The sequence below is a fragment of the Drosophila arizonae genome, chromosome 2 (genome assembly GCF_054131065.1).
Source record: "Drosophila arizonae isolate 15081-1271.41 chromosome 2, UAZ_ARI_1.0, whole genome shotgun sequence".
NCBI lineage: Eukaryota > Metazoa > Arthropoda > Insecta > Diptera > Drosophilidae > Drosophila > Drosophila arizonae.
In genome coordinates this window covers 27,639,557-27,664,056 of record NC_142922.1, presented here as the reverse complement: position 1 = coordinate 27,664,056, position 24,500 = coordinate 27,639,557, and the positions used below count along the sequence as shown (strand labels likewise).

At 35.1% G+C, this 24,500-nt stretch overlaps 2 protein-coding genes across 2 annotated transcripts in view; one reads left to right on the top strand and one right to left on the bottom strand.

Moving 5' to 3' along the window:
- The window catches only part of LOC108612804 (uncharacterized), a 37,978-nt gene that overhangs the window by 13,035 nt on the left and 443 nt on the right, over nucleotides 1–24,500 (bottom strand). The window contains 3 exon segments of the mRNA XM_089476418.1: nucleotides 2,558–2,671; nucleotides 5,295–5,425; nucleotides 5,568–5,676. Coding sequence (XP_089332544.1) covers nucleotides 2,558–2,671; nucleotides 5,295–5,425; nucleotides 5,568–5,676 — 354 coding nt within the window.
- LOC108612927 (GTP-binding nuclear protein Ran-like) lies at nucleotides 15,003–16,319 on the top strand. The gene is made up of 3 exons (XM_018006017.2): nucleotides 15,003–15,153; nucleotides 15,409–15,871; nucleotides 16,017–16,319. Exons 2-3 carry the CDS (start codon nucleotides 15,431–15,433, stop codon nucleotides 16,230–16,232), a joined length of 657 nt encoding a protein of 218 aa, XP_017861506.1. The 5' UTR covers nucleotides 15,003–15,153; nucleotides 15,409–15,430; the 3' UTR covers nucleotides 16,233–16,319.

Sequence of the window (24,500 nt, the reverse complement as noted above, 5' to 3'; positions counted from 1 at the left end):
AGAGAAAGCAATTGCATTGACGCATTGAGTGTTCAATTCAATTCAATTATTATTAGCATTAGCATTAGTATTAGTATTAGTTATGTTCAATTACAGAACGATCACGGCACAGTTAACATTGAGAAAAATACAGAGAAAGAGAGCATGTTAGTTGGAACAAGAGAGAAGAGAGGAAGAGAAAGAGAAAAATACACAAAGTACAAGTATAATTTGTAAATTTTGATATTAAACGCTAATTGATATGAACTCTTCAATAGGTATACTTAATGGCAATCATGATAATATTTAGGATAATATTTCCAAATATATAAAAAATATATATTAACATTAATAATTTTCAAATTTTAATGGATGTTTTCCTATAAATTATAAATATTTAAAAATATATGATTCTGTTCCTCGGTCTCATAACTTTCAGAAGCCACAGCCAGCATAAACTGAAGTTCAATATTATATGGCTAGTTATTTATAATAATTTTGATTAAATTATTCAAATAAAACCTATAGAATGAAAATCATGTGGAACTTGGAAAAGTTATGAGAGCTGTGAATCTAAACAAATCAAATTTAAAGCGCAAACTATAGATGACTTCTTTTATGTACTCAATCATGAGCATATGAAGTAAAACCCCCATGCACAAGAAATCCCAGAACATAAATGACACATACTTAAATATAATATACGAAACATTTATCAAGGATACATAGAAGTAGTTATATGGCGGAAAAATAAAAATCGATAAGCAGCAGTAAAGGCAACTTATGCAAATGTTGAAGAGTTTTGCAGATTAAAAATTTACATTCAGGTCGAGTGTATGTGTGTCTATTTGTCTGACTGTCTGTCTCTCTGTCTGGCTGACTAGCTGACGCTGTGGCCGTCAACTTAATGGCTAACACACACAGAGAGAGATAGAGAGATGTGTGTGTGTGTGTGTGTTGGCTGTTACTACATAAGTTTCCTATAGCTGCATTGGCGAGACAGAAACAAGTTACAAATGTAACGACATGTGTTCTATATATACACACACACACATACACACTCACCTAATAGAACTTGTCTATAATAGGAAATATGTGAAGGCCCAGCAGGAAAATGGGCTTGAGGTGGGGCGGGTAAATCACGATAGACAGCGACAGTGAAAAAATACTAATAGAAATTGTTGCGCGTCGCTGGGCGCTCGGTTCCAATGGCTGGTCCATTGGACCATTGAATCGCACCCTATCTCGGATCGGTATTGGCGACAGTTCCTTTTCATACTCATATATTTGCTTTCTTTTCTAGCTAGTGGCGCCATGACAAGGCATAAAATCATGCTGGTTAGCAATTTTGTCGGCTGACAACTTTGCGGACGTGTCGCAATTGAGATAGGGCGTTGCCATTGCAGCTTATCGCAGTAGGATACACATGTACATATCACATACTTATATATGTCTTTGTGTAGTATATAAGTAGCCATAAGCCAAATACATATATGCAGCACATGCATTGCAAAATTCAAAAAGAGTTTTTAAGTAGGGATTGCTGGAATTTATGTTAGACTTAGTTGAGCATTAGTGAGAGATTAAATCTGGGATATTTATTTGATACCCAATGACATAAGCTGAAAAACGTTGTAACTAACTTAAGTAAAACATATCGTTACTGCTAAAACTTGGCTTGTGTGACAGTTTATATTTCATATTAGTTAATTTTTAAATTTTGTAGAAGATTTTTCTTTGCTGATGCTTGTTGTTGTTATTATAAATTATTTCTATAATATTTACACCTTTAGAAATTTAAATTCTTTGAGTGTGCTTTTTGAATTAAATGCGTTCTTACAGCAGGTCATAAGATCATAAAAATCTCTTCTTGCACTTCAAACCGCAAAGAATTAATCCATGCTCCTAAACAACTTTTGACCCTCTCTTAAGTTTTACTCAAAGAGAAAATATTCAGACAGCAACCGATTTCGATGGTTCTTCAATGAGTTCGTTCGCGATCGGACGGAAATCGTTTTATTATTATTATTTTCTGCTCTGGTTTTTACTCAATCATTCGGTAGAGTTATATTAGGTAAAACATCAATGGTATCTCTCCTAAAACGATGTTCGTTAAAAGAGCAACAAAGGAATATGTCAAAGCGCTCAACCCGAAAATAAAAACGAAAAGAACCAAAGGCTCTTGCTCAGAGTGAGAGCGACTGAATATCATATTTCGGTTTGCGAGATATGAATTTAAAAAAAAAAAAATAAAAAAAATACCTAAATTAAATTGTTTTTCTTTTTTTATTCAACAAGACTTTCTAACTGGAATTACTGAATCAACATTTGTTTCTTAATGCAATTTTAGATCATTAATAATATTTGTTTATAATTTCCGCTATAGTCATTGAATATCAACCCTAAATTACAAAAAACATGCAAATCATAAGAAAAGGATATATATACTATTAGTATAACGGCAGGCACACATAGGAACATTTGGAAATATATATACGTATATAAGGTACATAATATTGATCGATCATCATTATATGCATATCACATTAGCTACAGCATTCAATTGACAATTGTGTACCTGTTTAGTTGCAGTTCCATCGATCTCCGTTGCAATGGGATAGGCGCGGCCATTGGGCACAACGGGCGGTCCTTCCGATTTGCTGCGGCGCGAGGGTGTGCCACGCTCCTCCGACTGCGAATATAAAGAAAGAGAGAGCGAGAAAGGAAAGGGAGAGAGATGGAGGCACACACACACACACAAGTTAATTAGTAGCTCATTAATATTACGCATACGCCATGCTGACGCACATGATCAGGTAGCTGAACAGCAGCAGAGCCTGGCACCCAAATGAAACCCAATTAATTATGTATTGCCAGGGTGTGTAATAAAAAGACACACACACTCACGTACATACATAATCAAATAAATATGCATGTGTGTGTATAGTAGAGTGTGTCCTTGTGTGCAACATGTGCGCATTTTTAATTAGCATTGGCAGTGCGACCGACCGCACTACCACCAAGCCACATTTGTGCCTTTTTATGTGACATTAGAAACCACTGAGTATGGCTTTTGGCCACAAATTCACACACACACACACACACACACAGATATATATACGTACATACATATATGAACGTATTTCTGCATAAACGAATTAACCTCAATGACAAACTAAGCAAAAAGTCAACCTGCGCACACATAATATTTTTAAATAGACCCTTTACCAAATGCGCATTGTGCATTAGCAAAAAAATAAATAAAGAAATCCCGAGAGACTGCACTTAATGGGTGCTGCTGACTTTAAGACTCTATGCACTTTAAAAGTGGGATATAGATTAGGAAAAGTTGGTTTATTTCTTCTGAGCGTCACGATGTACTCTAAATAACTAATGTAATGTAATAAAATGAAATTAATTATCGATTATTAAAGCAGAGGAACTTATGCTCCAAATATAGCGCTATAGAACTTCAACTCTTTGAGAGAGTGCTAAAGAAGATTAAATATGATGTTATCAGTTTTAAAAACAGTATTAAACAGATAAATATGAATTTCCGAGGTCCAAAAAATTGACTGACTTTTTATATATAATCTATGAGTTCATAGCTAACCACGGCTAGTTAAGTAAATTTACTGAAGGGTATTATGTCACTGAACATGTTAAAGAACAAAAAAATTCTTACAATTTTTTTATAATTCCTACACTTTACTTTTTGCTCGTAGGCCCTACTTGAAGTTTCAACAGCGCATGAATTTTTACGATGGCAGCTCCTCAATTTTCCGAGAACCCACAAATGTGCGCATAACCACCCAGACTTTATTTAATTTTATTTTATTTTATTCAGCCATTTCTCAACAGCTCATATATGAGCATTAAATATGCGCACAGAACGTGACTGCATTAAAAAATAAAATAAAATAAAAATAAATAAAACAAGTAAGAAAGCTCTAGTCGAGACTACTCGACTACGAGATCCCCTGAACCCCTGGAGTAATAGCTATTTCAATAATTTTTCGCGTCTTTCAGCTTACACAAGAAACACGCACACACACACACACACACACACACACACACACACACACACACACACACAGGCATACATACACACACATACATACACACACATACACACACACACACACACACACACACACACACACATACACAAACAATTACATACATATACACACACAAGCATAAACACGCATGGGCGGCAGGGAGCGCTTACTATGAGAACTCAATTGTTTAATAACTTTTTTTATGGACGAAAAGCTACGATCTTCATGAAACTTTGAAATTATGATTATAACATGGATATGCATGTAATTGCCAAAGCACAAGTCTCTAGCATTTGAAATTTTTTACAAAAGTGAGGGTGAAGGGGTGAATTTAAGGGTGGGGGTAAATTTAAAAAAAAACGAAATTGTATAAATATAAGCATATAAGCATACATTAAAAATTTGGAGACTAGCAATAAAGGTGTAGAAGATATAATTTTATAACTGGTTTTCGATAAGGTTTTTTATCGATAAAAAAGATAGGGATGAGTTATCGATTTTTAATGATAAACTTGATATGCGCGCTGTAATTACGGACATTTTAAAAAAAAATTTGAAGTCTCTAGCTCTTATATCTTCGGAAATCGACGCGTTCATACATACGGACAGACGGACAGACGGACGGACGGACAGACGGACAGACGGACAGACAGACGGACAGGGCCAAATCAACTCAGCTCGTCGCCCTGATCAAGAATATATATACTTTGTGGGGTCTGCCACGCCTCCTTCTGCCTGTTACATACATTTCAACAAAACCATTATACCCTGATTTCCCATTGAAAATGGGTTCAGGGTATAAAAATACAAGCTTATAAGATTTATAAAAATGAGAAATGCACACAAGGGTTCAAGGATTCTTCTTATAAAATAAAAATGTACTGAAGGTTTTTGTTAGTGTTTGAAAATAGAATTTTGTTGCCCTATTAATAAAAGTCTACTGAATCAGCTGCTACTTCTGAGTAGTTTTTTTTTTTGTATACTAGATTTATTTGCATTTCATTTACTGATTTTATTGCACAACAATTCTTTAATATTTCTCTTTAATTTAATCAATAATAAATTTTGATTAAAAATCCTACGCTTGAGACCCCTAAGGTAAAATTTATTAAGACAACATCTGACACCAGGCAACTGTTCGCAATATTTGTGCTAGCATCGCGCATCGCGCAAGGTCGAATCAAAGGTGAGTTTTATACATTGTAATATATATGTATATATACACATACATATATATTTATATGAGGTACTTACCCTCGCCGAACGGTGCGCACTGGCATCCCGACGTGCGTCTGTATATTCGGATCCTATAATAAACTCGTGCGATTTATATGCTAATTCGGGGCATTTTTTCCGACGTGGCAATGGCGGCTCATTTGTTGGACCTATTTGGGTAGAAGAGGCGACACACACAATGACAAATGGTTGGAATAGATAATATATTGGCATCAATACGTTGCCATGACAAAGCCAGATAAGTGGACAAAGCTGTTGGGCTGCATGGATTAGGATTTGCTTGATACGCACCAACAAATTGACTTGGATTTGGAGCTGGCGCCCGGCGCACAACCTCCGGCCTCGAATTGCCCGTAAATTCATGCCAACGATAAGTGCTCCTATACTCCGAGTGGAGCTGCTGGTAAATAAGAAAAGAAAATGCAATCAATAAGTGTGGGTCGCAACTGAGTCATCGATGAAAGAGCAGAGCTCTGATATAATATTAAAGTGAATTATCTATAGAAATACATAAATATATTGTATGACTAGTCTAAGACTTATTGTATGACTAGTCTAAGACTTTTGGCTTTAAAAAAATACCAAAACAAAACAAGTAAGAAGGCTCCAGTCGAGACTGCTCGACTAGGAGATACCCTGTATATTCCAAGCTGATATTCTACTCATTCTGCACTTCTTTTATGCACACATGCATACACACGCATCCACACACACGTATATCACGACTGCGCTTGAGCTGCGCTGCAGTGTGGGCAATATTATGAGGATTTATTTGTTGAATAATTTCTTTTGGAGATATACAATCTTAATGAAACTTTCAAAACGTAATCATATGGTAATAATATGTAATAATATGTGTGTACATTCCAAAGCACAAGTCCCTAGTACTTGAAATACGTTTTTTGAAATTGTAAAATCTGTAAATTACAAAATCTGTGTATCCATTAACTTTATATACAACACAAATTTGAAGTCTACAGGTATAAAAATATTCAAATTAGGCTGAAAACACAAAGCCGATTTTTCGATTATTCTCGATAAAAAAGTTATCGGATGAGTTATCGAAAACATAAGATAAACTTGTATTGCCTATGGTATACACGAGTATGCATGCCAAATTTCAGCTCTCTAGCTCTTATATCTTTTGAGATTCTTTTGCTTAAATTAAATTAAATTAATTCTATTTATTGATCTATTAATAATTTGCATTGTATTATTTGCTCAATTATTTATTTATTCGCTCAATTATATTGTGTTTGTTTACTAAAAACAAGCCAATTTAATTAGGCATTACTAAATGCATACGAAATCGTCTCTGCCTCATTTAAATTCATGACAATCGCATAGAAGATATTCTAAAATTAAATTACTAAATGCTCATTTCACTCGGTATTATTTTTACAGACTATTAAAATATCATGATTTTTCCACTGTTTTATGCGAAATAAAACAATTAGGCAAACGCAACGCCCACAAAACAACGTCAGCAAAAATTTATCTATTTGTATGTACCAGCGCCATCAACGAAGCAATTAAATGAAATGTGTAATACGCATATATATGCATATGTACAGATATATATGTATGACGTGATGCATCGCAATTGGCCAGTTTTGGCTAGCAGTTCGGGCGCTTGGCCAAAATGCGGTTGTCGCATTTGCAATGCAGCAATGTCAATCGTTAGGGCATGTCCCTCTTCAACTGCTGCTGCAAACATTTGATAATTGCAACTAGAGGAAGAAGCAGAATAGTTGCTAAGAAGAACTTGCTAGTAGGAAATCCATAGCTCCATAGCCAATTTGTACAGCCAAGAGTGGCGCTTTATGGCTACGACAAAAGACAAAGGCGTTCGTACGCTTCGTATCGATTGAAGCACAGCAACTGCAGCGAGGACTGAGGACATTTTCGATTATAAACTAGCTGTAAATTGTGTTAAACTCGACAACAGTTGCAAATGGCAGACAAACAGACAGACGGACAGCCAGCGAGACAGTCAGTCGGTTAGTTGGACAGTTTGTGGAGTTAATTATGGCGTCAATTTCGTTTCGTTTTTGCTTTTGTTTTCAGCACTAACTTGGCCGAGCGCCCTTTCCTGGCTATCTGTGCTGCCAGTTGCTTATGGAGTGCGCATTGTTTCTTGACGGTCGTAGAGCGTTCCATTTCTGTGGCACAGTACAAATAATTACCACTCGGCACGCAAAGCCAAAGACATCTGTGAGGCATTATTCATGCAGGACCCAGCCGGGGTCCCGGCATTGTTTAATTTTAATTTTTAAGTAGGTCTCGGCGCTTAACAGCTAATCGTGGCATTCCAAATGATTGCCCAAAAAGCCACTCAATCAATTTGGCAAGCAGATTTAAAATTAACTCAATTTGTTTGTGCATTACATTATAATTATTAAATGGATAATGACTTGTTTCCTAAAAACACCTCATATACTAGGTTTATAAAACGATCATTTAAGATATATTGTATGAAAGTGCTTAGGGTAATGGATAATGTCTTAAATACAAAATGTGTTGCAATTAATTATATTGTAATCAATAATATATATATACATATATATATATAAACTATATATAGTTTATATATATATATATATATATATAAATTCCTAGGATTTAATGAAAATATATATAATAAAAATGAAATTCTTATTGAAAGTATATATTATCTAAAAGCACTTTTAATAGTTAAAAATATAAAATAAAATAAAAATAAATAATAAAAAAAAAATAAATAAAAACAGTTAAATCTGAAAGCATCTGCTCTGCTTCTCCATAGCACTTCAAATACCTTTTTAGGGCTGTTATAGAACAATCGTGTAATAGACCTAGGTATATAAGGTAAACAAACCTATTGAAAATAACTCTAAATAGTTCTGAATTATGAAAAGAGTATTCACTTTTCATGAAGACCCCCAACACATATCTTACATTTCTCATTCCCTACTCTAACCAACGACTGTTTTTCAGATTTGTATTACTCGATACCATGTGTACAACCACACCTATTAATTTGATCGTAAATGTAGTTTGAAGCCTCGTTTAGTGGACACATAGCACCCAGCCAATTAACCTAATTGGCAGGCAGGCCCTTTAAAACCGTCTAGACAGGCACTTGACATATATTCCTGTCTGGCCACCCCATCGACTGCCATTAAAAAGTTTATTAAAAATCAATTTGTCAGAGAATAAATAACTTTAACAAACAATTTTCAAAGCATTTCCCAGTGAACCTCATGGGAGTTATACGGCTATGGATATAAAAACCCAGCCACCCCATAGCCAAGTATTTTTGTAGAACCGCCGCAACTCATGCATAGTGGAGAGGATGAACACTTTAATCGATTAATTGAAGGTGTGCGAGTGTATGCGAGCTACCTTTAAGCCACCTTTGTCATTCGAATTGGCAGCGGGTGAGCTGCAGCGCGTTGGCGCGTTGGCACGTGGCAGCAACAGCTGCCCCTGCTTATAACACATACTTTTCTCTTTTTTTTCCATGCTGCAGCCATTTATCATGTCAAGGATGAGGGAAACCTGCGGCAGGCAGCGCATAAATTTGCCAGCTGATTTATGTGCGTTGCGCTCAATTGATTGCAGCCTCAAAATGCAAAACGTGTTTTTCTTTATTATTGCATAAATATTTGAAAACATTTTACTATTGCGGTGCGCCAAAAGCTTATTTAAAATGTAATTTTCAGCGGGCTTTCACGTTGCTATTTTAGACCGCGAAATGAAATTGTTTTTTTCCCACTTGCGGTTAAATACAGTTTGCCAGCTGCTCTACAGAATGCCATAAGCGAAAATTGAGACAGTATAAATTGAATTCAATTGTATATTAAAGTTTCGACTCGGCTCGGGATGGGCAATTGTCGTTTCTACGAGCGCATTGACATTAAAATCCTGATAAGCCTGCTGACGGGCGCCGTTAGAGCTCGCTCCCATTGATTAAAATTTGTAATTAATTTCATTAAACCTGCGCTCAACCTGAATTTGACAATGATTGAGTTGGCTTAATGGTTGCATATGTGATTACGTATTAAGATAGTTAATTAAATTGTGAATGCAATTACGCCTGGCTTTCATACATGAAAATTATTAACAGATTCGGCTTGAATGTTCATGTCGTCTCAATTAATAGTTATAAGATAAGATATAAAAGAAATAATGAAAATGAAAACTAGTTGAGCACAGTCTGATTTATTTAGCCTACAATTCAATTAAAAAACGAAATTCGAAATGTAGTTTCAGGTGCATAAAATATAGGTGCATATGTTTTTGAAGCAACCTACTTCAACCACAGTGCAATTCCTAGCAATAACTTAAAGTATCAATGGGTATCTAGCAGACGAAGATACTCAACTTTAATAGTTAGGTTGTACACAATCCTTAAGTGCTTTCCTCAAAAATCATTGTAATTTGTTATTGGCCATATAACACTTTAATAGCCAACACTTTTGGCTGGACAATATTTCATGGCTCTGTAAAATGTCAAATTTACGAGAAGTAAAAGTACATGAGCCGCACAATTTATCGATGTAAGTATGTTTATCGCTATACATATTTATATATACGATAGCTGTGCTATGATGGCGAGAATCTAGTGCAATAATTTTTAAAGCATACTTGCAGGCGTCAGCTTACACTGCGCCATAATCCCCCGACAACAATTGCACTGAACTACACGTGTTAGATAACTAAGACCGCAAACAATGTATACATACATACAAAGTGGGTGTGTATATATAGACAATATCGTGTACGTGTTTAATCTACCCAGAGGGACCTTTAGGTTTTATGCGCACGCAGGACACCTCACAGTTATCGTCTGCCTCCCAGCCTGCCTGAGGTCCTTTGAATTGCGTGAAGTGCAAGGAAAATGAAGCACAAACAAGCGCATAAAATTTCATTGTCCAAGAGGGGTTCTTTTGTTCTGGATTGCACGATATGTTTCTGAGTTATCATAAGACCGAATGAACCGGTAAGTCTACGCCATGATTAAAATGAGTGCTTGTGCGTATACACTGAAGTTATTGTTGAAATATTATAGTTAAGAGAGCAAAACAATTGAGAGTAAATGCTTTCAAATTTATAGTAAGCCTAAAATACTTGATTCTTTTTTCTGCATTTTTAATAGCATTTTATGAATTTCTAATAACTGATGAAGAAGGTTATTGGTAAGTATTCCTATAATTTGTATGTATTCTTTTTATAGAAATCTTTTTCAAATAACACAATAATAATTTTTAAATATTTTTTTTTTTTGTATTTTTCCAATAACTAAATGAGAATCGTTGCCCATAAACTTATGATAAAATTTTAAATATTTTCTTTATTTGTTTGTATTTTTCACTTGCTGAAATGTTTGTTTCCACAAATGCATAACAAAATTTAAATTCAAATTCTAATAAATATTTACACACGAGATCTGATCATGCAGCCCACGTGAACAGGGGTTTCCCATCTTCCATTTTCATTTACTATTTTTTTCCATTTTTTTTTTTTTTTTTTTTTTTTTTCATTTCACGCTGCATTTTGTCATTTGACACCATTTTGTCTGCTGCAGACGACGAAACGGCAGGTGACAGAGGATAGTGGCTTTTATGGTTTCCACTGGCACAGACCAAAAACCAAACCGTACCAGACACAAACATCTGGCAAACGCCTCAGACCCTTCACTGCTCGTCCCCTCCTCACATTCTCCACAGGGGGGCTGCCATGCTGTCTGGCATGTGGCATGCAGTATGCGTGCCTCTGGGCCGCTGCTGCGGTTTAGTTTGCTCGATTGCTCAACTAACCGCGCAATACAATCAGACTACGTGTGTGTCTGTGTATTTGCATATGTGTTTTTCTCTATGTGCGTGTGCCTGTGTGTGTATGCCTGTTTGTTGCCTGCACCAGCAATTAATTCACTCAACATGACCCCAGCCTTGTCGGAATTCTAGGCTCTTCTGTTCTTTTTTCCCATCTTCAGTGCAATTCGTTTGCCTAAATTTAAGTGCTCGGTTTTAAGCTGACAGCAACGAGCCACGCCCCTCAGCCCTTCGGTCACAAGCAGATTGACTTGTAACTGGGCTGCCCTCCTTGCACGTCCAGAGCAGCGCTAATATATTTCCCAGTTGTTGTCTGTGACTCCTGCCTTAATGAGGCTGCCAGCGGTCGCGCAACAGCACCAATGCACATTAGCAGCAGGGCGAATTGTCGGGTCGGTCGGTCGGTCGGTCAGTGGGGTCAACTTCGTTTAATTAAATAATGCCTCCCATTTGCATTAGCACTCTGCATTCGGGTATCATAACTATGTACTCTGATATGAAACTCATAATTTGGGTATTGTGAGATTATTCTTTTTGAATAAAAACAACTAAATCACCAATTTTACACATTATAATAACGTAGACTAATATTTAAGTAGACAATGTTAAAATTAGCCAACCTTCGTTATTTTTGTTACTCTAGTCCAAAAATAAATTATAAAATTTAAGAAAAATGAAGTAAAATAAAATAAATCATAATGAATACATAAGTAATCATATAATAAATAAAATAAAAATAAATAAAATATAAAAAATATATAAATAAATAAATATAAATAAAAAAATATATATATTTTTTGCTAAGAAAAGTAATCATATTGATATTTAATATATATTTAAAATATACAAATTTTTCAAGAAAGAATAATTAAAATTACATTTTTTAATAAATAAATATTTAAATATAACTATAAAGTATGTATACCTAATTTAATATTTGAATATGATATATAAAAATATTCTTTGGCAAAAACGGTAAAGAAATAAAATTATTCAAATCTATCAAACATTCTTCTTTCTGTTCTGATATGGATTTATGGTAAACCTTGAATTTTTATTAAGTAGATCTAATTTATCTATATTATCCTAAGCTGAACACTTTCCTAACTAATGTACCTAATGCATCTGTCCACATTATTGGCCAAAAAGAGTATATAATATTCTCTGACGCCGCTTATTTTGGCTCTAATAAGCCCATATTGTCTGTGTCCATAAATATGGATTACATTGCAAAATGAAAGAAGCGAACAACAGCAACGGTATAATTTGAGGGAATGTCAAATTAGATGCAATCAAATTGCTATTGTTGTGGTATTTAATAAAGCCCTATGAAACTCTCTCCTATTACGTGACATTTTCATGGGGCTCAGTAAATTAATAAAAACCAAACCATATAATATTAAAAAGTTTTTGATTTAACTGCTACTCTGTATAAATAAAAATAATTTTCAACAAATATATTTTGTATAAATATTGTATATAAAATAGCAAACAGCCAGCTCATCATTCCAAGCGCGTGAAGACAGCTCTTTCAACAAAAAGTTAAGTAAAAGTTGTGGACAGGTAAATTGCGCTAGTTTTAGCAGCAGGAAAAATGTCAATGGACACAAACAGGACACACATTCCACATGTCAGCCAGTCGAAACTCATTTGTGTGTGACCGCAAATCGAGGGACATTAAACTTTTAAGACGCTTTTATTGCACATGAGCTCAACGCGCCTAACTCCTGCCGGTCTCTCGACTTCACTCAAGCTGTCAGCCAACGTCCTGCTCTATTCAATTTGTATCCTTTTCGGCTTACGGCTTTGCTCGACTGTGATTTGATGGCTTTGCGTTGACATTGCCGCTGACGGCTGATTTATTGCAAAGACCCAGTGGCAAAGCAACGTCTACAGCTGCGAGCGACGAGCGATGTATGGTGTATGCATAATATTCTCTGCACCTTCCGAGTTCATTCACCAGCACATAACGGCAACGGGTTCTTCTTCTTCTTCTCCTTTTGCCCAGCGATTCCAGCACGTTTTGTTTTAACACCCAGCCACGACAGGCTCTTCGTATGCAAAGTGCATTCAGATGGGTTCTTCTTTTTGAGAAATTCAAATACACGTAAATAATTTTACTTTACAGAATTTGTCACTCAACGGTTTGCCTCATTTCACTGAGACGGTTCAATGGATTGTGTGCGAAAAAATATGCAAATTATTCGTGAGATATTTTCAGACACAACATCGACAAACACGACTCATCTTTAAGTGAACGAGAATTATGAAAATTTTAATTTAACTCACACTAATTCCAGTAAATATTACAAATGTTTTAGAGAGTTTACATACTATAAAACTTTTGCTCATTAAATATATACTTTTATATATATATATATATATATATATATATATATATATATATATATATATATATATATATATATATACATATATATATATATATGTACTTAGATTATTACTCACTTTTCAAACTTCACATATACATACAGTTTTATATATAAAATTGAATTGGACTTCTACCCTGTCCACTGAGAGCATATAAACTTTTCTTCAATTAGGCATGAAATGAAATTTGTACTTTTTCCCAAATTAATTTTCCACTTTTATTTAGTTAGCATGTGCTCAAACTCGTATAATGTTTTATATATTTCCCTGAGATGGCAAAACAAATAATTTAGAAATTTAAAACCACTTAAGTTATTAAGTTTGCATGTGGCAAAAGTTTCAGCTCAATAGTTTTCGACATCATGCCTAAGCAGAAGACGATGGCAAAACTTTTCCACACTGACACACGCAGAGACTATGCAACACTTCCGGTGCAAAATTCCAGACAGCCTCGGTAAACTTCTCCATAGACAACAGGCGCAAGCCATAAAACATTCTTTGTGCATATTTTAACGCAAAATGTAACTTGAATTACTCTACAACAACAACAACAATAGAAATAATAGACAACAAACAGATGCACTTAATTGCATTTTGTTGTCCTCTCCCCTCTCATTTACCATCACTCAATCTCAGAAGTTCCCGCTCTCCATCTAAACTTCCACGTTGAAAAGCTGTTAGAATCATTTCCATCAAGTACCTCAAGCTCAGTGTTTGGATGAGAGTATATATACATATTTATATATGTATATGTATACATTTTATATATATCTATGATTGCGAGCTGTTGATACATTATTCGAGCAGTTGCATGTGATTGAAAACTTAACAATTATCATGAAATTCGATGCTTTTATGCTGTGGCCTTGAAAACCATTTTGCGTCGAGTGCAGCAAACGCGTTTCATTTCCATCCATTTGCCGCTCGAGTGCATTTGCTGCATTTGTGTGAGTGACTCAGATTGTTTGTGAGTGAATGAGTGAGTCTTTGTCTGCTGGGATTGGTGCATCCATGTGGATAACTACTTTGATGACAACCATCCGATCGATAGCACGCTCTATGTTTAGAATGTCTCACGTTTGTGTTGCCTCAAGAAAATAGTTAAATATAATATATGGCTACTAACTCAATACAGTAAACGGTCACCCCTGTATATGGTGACCGTTATATGTATATTTATACTTTTCATATTCAGAACCCATTGAGAATAAAAATATAATAATCTGGTATATCTATATAAAGCAGATAAGACCAGCCCTAGCAAGCCCCATTAAGTATATATATTCTTGATCAGGACGATGAGCTAAGTGTAAATAGCTATTCCAATTTTTCTGTCAGTATCTCGATCGGACTGTTTATCCGTCCGTCTGAACTCAGAAATCTCGTCATCCACAAAAGCTGCCCAAAATATTAAATTTAATAAATAATAACTCAAATTATAAACGACGTTTGTAATTTTAAAATTTTGCATTTCAGGTATCCCTGATTAGCTGATCTCTGGTAAATTTGACCAAAGTATGCCATTCATAAGTTTAGACTTCATTTTCATTTTATACTAAGCAATGTAAACAACTTTCTGATTTCCTAAAAAAAAAACATTTGAGTTAAAAAAAAAAAAAAAAAAAAAGACCATGGTCTTCTTAATTCTGTTCGGTGTAACCGTCTTTATGGTAATAAAACACTACTCCGTTGTATCATATATATACGTAGACAATATGTCCTTTCAAAATTTGAAAAGTTTTTCCTAGTAAAGCCCGGTTTGCTTCCTAATTTTGTTGAAGATTGTATTCTAAGATCATTTAACACTAGTCATACCTGGCAATAGGGTCATATAGTAGCATTTTTTTCAAATTTAAAAAGCCCTGTTTTTTATCAATTTTGTATTTTTATAAATTTCCCTTGGCTTTAATTTGTACATCTATAAGATTGCTCCACTTTTGGCAAGAAATGGCTCAAGGTGACGCGATACCAACATTCAAGTTGGTCTTAGTCGGCGATGGAGGCACTGGAAAGTCAACGTTCGTCAAGCGTCACATGACCGGAGAGTTTGAGAAGCGTTACCTCGCCACAATGGGCGTAGAAGTTCATCCACTGAAATTTCATACGAGTCGCGGCCCATTGTGCTTTAACATTTGGGATACGGCCGGACAGGAGAAATTTGGTGGCCTGCGGGAAGGCTACTATATTCAGGCCCAATGTGCCCTTATCTTTTTTGATGTGACCTCACGCACCACCTATAAAAATGTGCCCAACTGGTACCGGGACTTGATTCGCATATGTGGCCATATACCGATTGTCCTTTGTGGCAACAAGATCGACATTAAAAACTGTAAAATTAGGCCGATTAAGCCGAGAACATCAGATTTCTATAGCAAAAAAAATATGCAGGTGAGACGAATCGTAAAGGTGAAGTCTATTACAGCATATATTTGTAAATTATTGTTTCACTATCTATATGCATTAGGGTGATATATAACCTTTAAAAAAATCCAACATAATCTATCCTAAAGCCTATATTATATTCTACTTTCAGTATTTTCCGATATCAGCCAAATCGAATCGTAATTTCGAGAAACCCTTTCGCTGGTTGGCACGCGTATTGGTTGGTGATCCGCATCTGGAGTTCATCAGTATGCCTGCACTACAGCCACCAGAGGTTCACATGTCCAAGAGCTACCAGCTAAAAATGGAACTCGAACTGGAGCAGGCCACCGATTTGCCTCCTGATGACGATGATGATGATCTATAGACTAAGCCAGATCCAAAATAAATTCCGTATGTTTGACAAATTATATTTTTAGTAAGAAAAACGAAATTAAATATCTGAAAACCGTAACGATATTTCGTCAAAGTTTTACTTTGACAATTTCCTATATTCCGTGTACGTCTCACATGGCGGCCAATTAGCAGGCTTATATAACAACCAATGACGTAAGCGTGCAAAATGAGAGCGAGACAAACAAATTTGCAAATGGCGTCATTCTAGCCAACTTTCTCTCTCTCTCTTTCATTTTCTCAAAGTCTTTGGGATTTTCTATGTCAGCATCCTCGACTTGTGTTAAACCATTTTTGTATTTCCGCCATTTTTATACATTTTGTTGTTTTGCTTTTTTTCATTATTTGCGAGAAAAGTTTTTCCTTAAAGCAAATCATAAATAAAATATGTATGAAGAGAAGTTTTTTTCTTTCTCTTCTTTTTTTGGCTTTGACAAACGATTCATGTAGCCCACCAGGGCAAATCGCATGTGCTTGGCCATAATACTATTAGCTTATTTGATTAATGGCCAATTGTAATCCCAGCTGTGACGAGCGCAAACTTGCACTAAACTTAAAGCAAACGTCTTGACCTTCAAAAATCATTAACATAATTTCTTTTACAATATGTTAACAAATAGGAGAGATGTTAATTAATATTAATGAGCAGCTGACCATTCATTCAAAACTCGTCTCTGCATTTTCATTTATAATATGAATACAGAGTATATTTGAAGTCATATATAAACATACCTATACATATGCTTAAAGCTCTTCAGACAGCAATATTTTACCTTAACACCTCTTGTTCAACAGCCTTTGCATAATTCTTGGAATTTATTATCGGGTTTTCTTTTTTTTTTTTTTTAATACCTACAAAGTTTTCATAGGATCACACAGTCGAAAATGTTCGTGGGCGGGACAACAGCTCAGGCACTGCAAGTGCAAAAATATATTCAAATTGATTTTCAAGTCTTCCTTTACGCATTGCTTCGCTGGTGTTTGCATCCATGAAGGAAATGCGCAATCGGAAGCGTTTATTCAGCGTTTACTTGAAATTCATTCTACAAAATAAATAAATGTAGCAGGTGGAAATAGAAAGTGCAGCGTCTCTATAATTATATACAGTGCACTCGTTAAGACAGTCAGGAAAATAATCCAATTGAAACGACTTTCAGCAGGCTCGTGATTAGTTTTTGAATAGACTCTGACTTAGCTAGCCATAGCAAGGATAACTCTGCTAGACAATCCTACTATATGATCTAAGCCAACCACAAAGTTCAGCTGTGCAATTCCAAGTTAGCCTTATCTTAGTTTAGTCAACTTCAACTTTACCTAACTTCAGTACACTTAGCCAAACTTAGCAGGGCTCTCTCTCATATACTTATATCTTCCATTGTGTGTTGGCTAATCCAGCGACTTTTGGCCTCACTTCAACCGAGCTGAACTCGTTGAGCCACACGTAAATCCTTCAATAGCGGCAATTGAGAACTCCGGTTGAATGCCATTGAGACAATGCAGCATCAAATGGCCGTGCAGTTGCACATATTCCCGCACAGCAACAATGAGTACACAGCTACTTATACAACTGTATATAATAGACATACATGGATGTACTATAAATACATATACATAAACCTATACTTGAGGAAAATAATTGTCTATTGTGTTCGCTTATTTCGTCTTTTATGTCTATTTCTATTTCTATTTTGTTGCTTTGTATCAAATTGCCATTGCCAGGCAACGAACTAAGCTATAAAATTATATATATTTATCTACATACATACATATGTATTTAGTTGGTATGGAATATAAGTACAATCAAGTCGTTTGTGGATGCCGCTGGCCAAGCACAACTGCTGCAAATAATCGCAATGCTGCATTGTGCGCCACAATAACAAAAGTCGTATGAAATTATAGCCAAAAGTGCAATGACAAATTACAACAACGAAACAAGAAATTCAAACAATGGGCACTATTTTGTTAATGATGCAGCATAATAGTAGTTTACGCTAAGCATACGTATAGGATCTGATACTTTGTAAAGGTTTCGCGCAGTTGAAGGATCTACTATAAAACACATTGTTTTTATTATATTATATCAAGTTCAAATCGAAGCGGTAACCTCCATATTATAATATTCTTGTTTGTTTTTTCTATTAATTTTTTTCTTTTGTTTTTCTTTTGCTTTTTATTTATTGTTAATAAATTTTACTAATGCTATCACTTCACATATTTAAATTGAATTTTAACTCAAATATAAATAATAAATATTGTATATAATATAAATAAAAATATAAAACATATACATATGTTAATATAATACGTTATATTTTCTAAAAAAAATATATTATATTAATATATTAATATTTAAAAAAAAATAAAATAAAATAAAATAAATTAAAAAAAAAATAAGCCTGAAGTTAAAAATAAAATAATCAGTGAAAAATTAAAAATAATTAAAATAGTATAAAAATCGAAAAAATAAGTAAAATATAAAGCCAGTATAAAAAATATTTTAAGCTAATCCTTTAAATATATATGTATATGTATAGGTAACCATACAAAGCTGTAAGTATTAGGTAAACAAAAAACCACAGCTATTTTTTTACGCTGGCATTTACACGGAGAGAACTCGAATGAAATGTTAAATGTTCAACGTTTTTCGTTCTGAAGTGTCTGTTCATGCTGAGCTATTGTAACCCTATGTATTTTTTCTAACACACACACACACACACACGTATTATACACTTTGAAAAATTATATAACCTTTTTCCTGCTGCGTTTGCATTTTTCATGCGCAAAGAAGAACTTTTGCTTAACAATACAAAAGCGTAAAATATTTAAGTGGCAAACGGAGCGGCGGAACTAAAGGAGAATGGAGGGGGGCTTGGGGAAGCTTGGCATTGTGCGCGAGTTGCTCGCATATATGACCTTATTTGCGTATACGTAATACTCGCAGATTTTTTACTTGGCAAATGCACTAACCACTGTTGGCAACTGCCATCAAATAAAACATGTTGCAATTGTTGCATTAGCAGTGGGGGAGAGGGGAGGGGGGGCAGCTTAATGGATTTGTAGTATGCCCCAAACTGTCAAATATTTAGAATGCAATAAACAAACTTTTTTTAAAACGAATTCAGCTTTGGCATATTGACAGCGTGAAATTATGATGCGAAAGCTACAATTGGCAATAGCTACGCAGTATTAACAAAGCAAGTTAATTTTAAAGTATTTCATTCACATTTACAAGATGCCCATAATTTCTTTAATTCTCACTTTTAGCTTCTTATCATAGTTTACTTGACTTTAGCTTTTCGGTAAGCCAACATAATTTCCGATTTAGGCTTTGCATTTGAATCCTTTGAAGCGCATTCAAAGACCTCAATTTATTGCCAGAAACCATTTGGTAGCCACATTTCAGCATTTTGCAGCACTGGAAAATATCTAATAAAATTGCTATCAATGCTGACAGCAGGCAGCCAGCCAAACTGGCAAAAAGGGTCCACGCTGAGGGCGGGCGAGGACACCTGCCCTATAATCCATTCACTTACGTGCGGAAATTATTATAATTGCATTAGTTCAGAGGCAGAAAATTGAAATTGAAATACGTTAGACGTTAGCCAGGACGCAAGCCAGCACGAAGCAGGACGCGGCAGGATGCTGACGGATGCGGCACGTCAGCTTCACTTTACGTAATGTGCGCCAGGAGATGCAGAAACTCAACACATGGCATGCTAACGACGATATTCGCTGCGCTGCTCTTTAAAGATTCCAATTTAATTAAAAAAGTAATTAAATTTTCTTCTTCAGTTTTTTTTTTTTTTTTTTTCTGTAGCAAAAGTCAATTGCTTATAATTTCCATTAGCTGAGCGAAAAATAACGTCATGTTAATGGAAAAAGTTGTGTGCGTGTGTGTGTTTGTGTGAGTAGTTCTAAGCACCTGATTTAACTATATGTTTTTCAGGTATTCATATACTCGTACATGCTTTGTTGTTGTTGTTAAAGTTTTGACTGGCATTTCGTGCCTTGTGCAAAAACTCACTGGCAATTCGTGTGGGTTTTAATGACTGGCACAAAAATCAATAAAGCTAATGGCTTTGATTCGCACGCCAATCGCTAGTCATGAAGCTAAACAGCTGTCCATCGCTAATCTCTAATTTAAATAGTTTAAAACCTTACTATAAATGACTCGAAGTCAGGGAATAATCGTGTCCTGGTTTCAGAAATAAAAATAGAATGCGTAATGGTTAGTTATTTATATTTAATCTGACTAATTTATTTTTGTTTAGGCAGTTCATTACTATATAAGTTCAATTTCATTTTCGATCAATCCTAACTTCTAAAATAAAAAAATAAGTATTGCATGAATGCTCAACAAATCAACATTAACACAGCCTCAAGACCATTATATACAAATAATGTCTCTCTCTTATTCTCTTTACTGAATTTCGCTTTTATTACATCGCAAACAATTTTATCACTGATTGCGATCGTAAAATGAAAACATTTAACTGAATATTAAAGACTCGTTAAGGCAACGAATGAAAATTCTACGTAAAAATACATTTGAAACGCGACAAATGCCGAAACAAAATAAATAAAAGGAAAAATAAACAAAAACTCTTCAATATGGCAAAAATGTTATATGCAGTCTGCATGCGATTGCCAGATTTGTGCGCAAAATATGCAAATATTTAAATGGCAGAAACGAAAAACTATTGTGCTCAAAACGAGAAAGGGATGTATCTATGGTTTTTGAAAAAGTGAATACCCTACGAAAACCTATTCTCTAGAGTTATCATAGGTATATAGTAGATTGTCTAATATCTTATTATAAAGAAATACTGCATAAATAAACACATTCAGTAAAATTTAATTATCTTTTAATGTAGTTAAGCCTCAAGTATTGTTGCTTTATTAACCATGGAATTTATATTTACTTAGAGTCTCATTTTTATACACAAAGTTATATAAGATTTTATATAATTACGTATTTTTTTAGGCAGTATAGCCCACATTCCTAGGCAATTCGTAATGCCCTTCGTGAGCGTATAAAATTGTCTACCCAATAGTAAAAAGTCAGTTGGCATGCAACCCACCCGTGCAAGCAATCAGAAATATAAAAATTTTCGCAGTTAAAATTCTACCGAGTCACCCAAAAAATGCACACGGCATAGATTATTCGTCCATGTTTGCAAAAGGAAAATAATAAAGCCTATAGAACAACATATGGGAAGATAAGTAACAAAAATAGAGCAATTTGTTTAAAGTTTATTTACAGTTTTTTAAAGCTGGATAAATAAATATTTTTCCTTTTTCATTAATTTATTACTGTTAGTGTTAAGAAGCTTTATTTATATTCACATTTAAGATTCTGGACGGTTTTTGAGCTTCATCAAATAAAATAATCGAAATAAAATTATTTTAAAAGGAAATACTAATTTAAAGAAAATATATTATTAAAAATTTTAGAGCTGCATTATCATAGAATATATTCAAAATACATAAACATTAATATAATAAAATACTCATCCAAGAAAAATGTTTGAATACATGTATTCAAAATTAGAAGAAGGATATTTTAAAAATACAATTTTAATTAAACGAAATTGAATCAAATATCCAACTTAAGCTACAATTAAGTTATGAGAACCGCTGTAATTAAATAACGCTTTGCTAACTCGTATATAACTCAAGATCTCTCCTCTCATACAATATTCAAATTTTGATACCACTTTCTCGACATGTTTGAGTACCCTTTGGATCCTTTGGAATAGTAACAACTGGACCACATATAATTAGAAAAGTTTCACACTCGACGCAGTGCTGTGCCCTGTGCCATGGAGATTGACCCCATAGAATTCGAGAAAAACTTCTGCGTTTCACTTACTCGTTATTGTCTATGGCTCTTGTGAATTTGCTTTGGGTTGGGTGGGTTCTCTTTTGGTTATGGACAACAGTTCGTTGGGTATTAGAGAAGGGAGAGCGGGGGAGAGCAAAAAGAAGATTTGCAAATTGCTGTGGTCAATGACAGTGCAAACTACTTGATTCGACGCGCATTGAATGCACAATGCAAATGTGCATAGAATGGTCTGTTCAAATCCAAAGATTTCAATTAATGTGCCAAAACGTTATTTGGAACTAATCAGTGAAGCGTGAAAAGCAAGTGGTTCAAGGGGAAGAAAAACTTATTGGATAGCATTTGGGTCATAAGTGGAATAAATTTTACATTAAACTGAACTTTATATTCAAAGGGAAAAACCTAAATGCTAAGACTTAAACGGATTTTTCATTAAGTAAATTAAACTTCCGGCTTATACTTAAAGTACATATAGATAAAAAGAATAGGAACTTGTTAAAAATAGGAACCACCAAACATTTATTTTCACTGTTAACTAAGCTAAGCAACTTAATCAAGCTGACAGTTTCACATGTTTTCCGCAACTGGGACGAGTTTTGAATACAAATGGGTTTTTCTTCTAAGTACCACACGTGTGGTAAATGCTCTAAATTATTTTCGCTGGAAATCAAAACGGCTTAAGATACCCTGCATAGAACAATGGTCAGTTTGCATATTGATGAGTTGGGCTGATAGTGTACACGGCACACACATCGCAGGACAAAGGACACGTGCTGCCAACAATAACAACAAGTGTAGCGTGTGTGTGTGCAAATGTGTGTGGGCCATTAGATAAGTGCAACAATAGCAATGCATTTGGACTGGGCGTCGCCAGCTGACTTTGCTTCAAGTGTGTGACTAAGTACAATAACAAAATTGTGAGGCAAGCGAATCGATAGGACCAGCCGCTATGCCGCCCCACGCAGAGCCAAGCACGCTGTCGTAGTCCTTGTTGCTGTTGTTTTTATCGTTGTTGTTGTTGCTGTTACCATTAAAGTGTCGCTGGAGGTGGACGGTGGTGCAATATAAGTTTTGACTGCGCTGCGCTGATGTAATACCGCAAGACAATCTGCCTTTGCACGTCATATAGCCAAACAGCAACAACAACTGAAGATATTAAAAGCCGGTAGAACACAACGCTCTCTCAGTCGCTCTCTTTGCAGCGAGATAGAGAGAGCTCTACACCTTTGGCTTATGCGCATGCGCGCGCGCTTTCTCTCTCGCTCTCGCTCTTCCTCTTTCCAACAGCTGTAACAGGAAGCGTCAGCAAAAAGAAGGCATTGCTAACTTTTCAGTGCTCGTAATTTGATGAATCAGCTGTTCTGCAAAGGGCACCCCACTCAACCCTTACCTGTCCCTTTGCGAGACCGTAACTGGAAAGCCAGGCGACGTTCTTGTGTTTCGTGCTTCTATTCTTGTGCTTGTTTTCGCTGCCTTGTCGCCGGTTGGCTCTGCCCGGCCGGTCCGCTAGCTAACGGTGCCTCGTCGTGGTACACTTCCTTCAGGCCACATAGACTACACCACATGGCTATTGATTTTTTTTTCCGTTTTTTTCCGTCCCGTCTGTCTGTCCCACTGCTGACGCGTCTGGTGTTGAGCGTAATGTACATTAATTTATTCTATGCCAAGCCGAAATTTTTATTATTTTTTTCATTCCATATTTCACGTTTGCATTGCATGTTTGCTTACAGCCAACTCTATTTCACGACACTCCCAAGAATTGCCACTGGGAGCTGGTAAAATTATATATAGTACATAAAAATGGAAATTTGTGTCGCTTTGTGTTCACTCGACTGCAGTTTTGACAGTTAGAAAAAAGTCAAATATATAATGCCATCGCTTTCAAAATCATAAAGTTGTCGGAAATTTCACGGAAATTTAATTTCTAAATAGATATCTTATTAATTTCCTTTCATTGTTAATTTAAATATTTAACTCATTTATATCTCATTATCTGCCTTGGTTTGACAGTAATTCAGAATATTAAAAATGTAGAATATTAGAAATGTAGTGGATAATAATATTTAATATCCTCTAGCAATTTCTTGACCGCAATTTCATTAAATCAAAAATAATCCCATGATATAATCCCTCAGCAGTGCAACACCCTCTCGAGCAGCCATAAATTCAATTCAGTCACCCCCATTTGGTCTGCACCCTTCATCTTCGAGTACACCCTTCATCATCCTTCGTCGCCCCTGTGGGTATGCAATAAAAATCTGTCTCACATAAATCAAGCGACTTGCACAGAAATCCGCAATATAAATAAATAAAAGCAGCCGCTCTATGTAAGTGGGTTAAGAAACTGCAATTTAGAAGCAGCCAAATAGTTATTTCTTAACTTACATTTAGTAGCTGCAA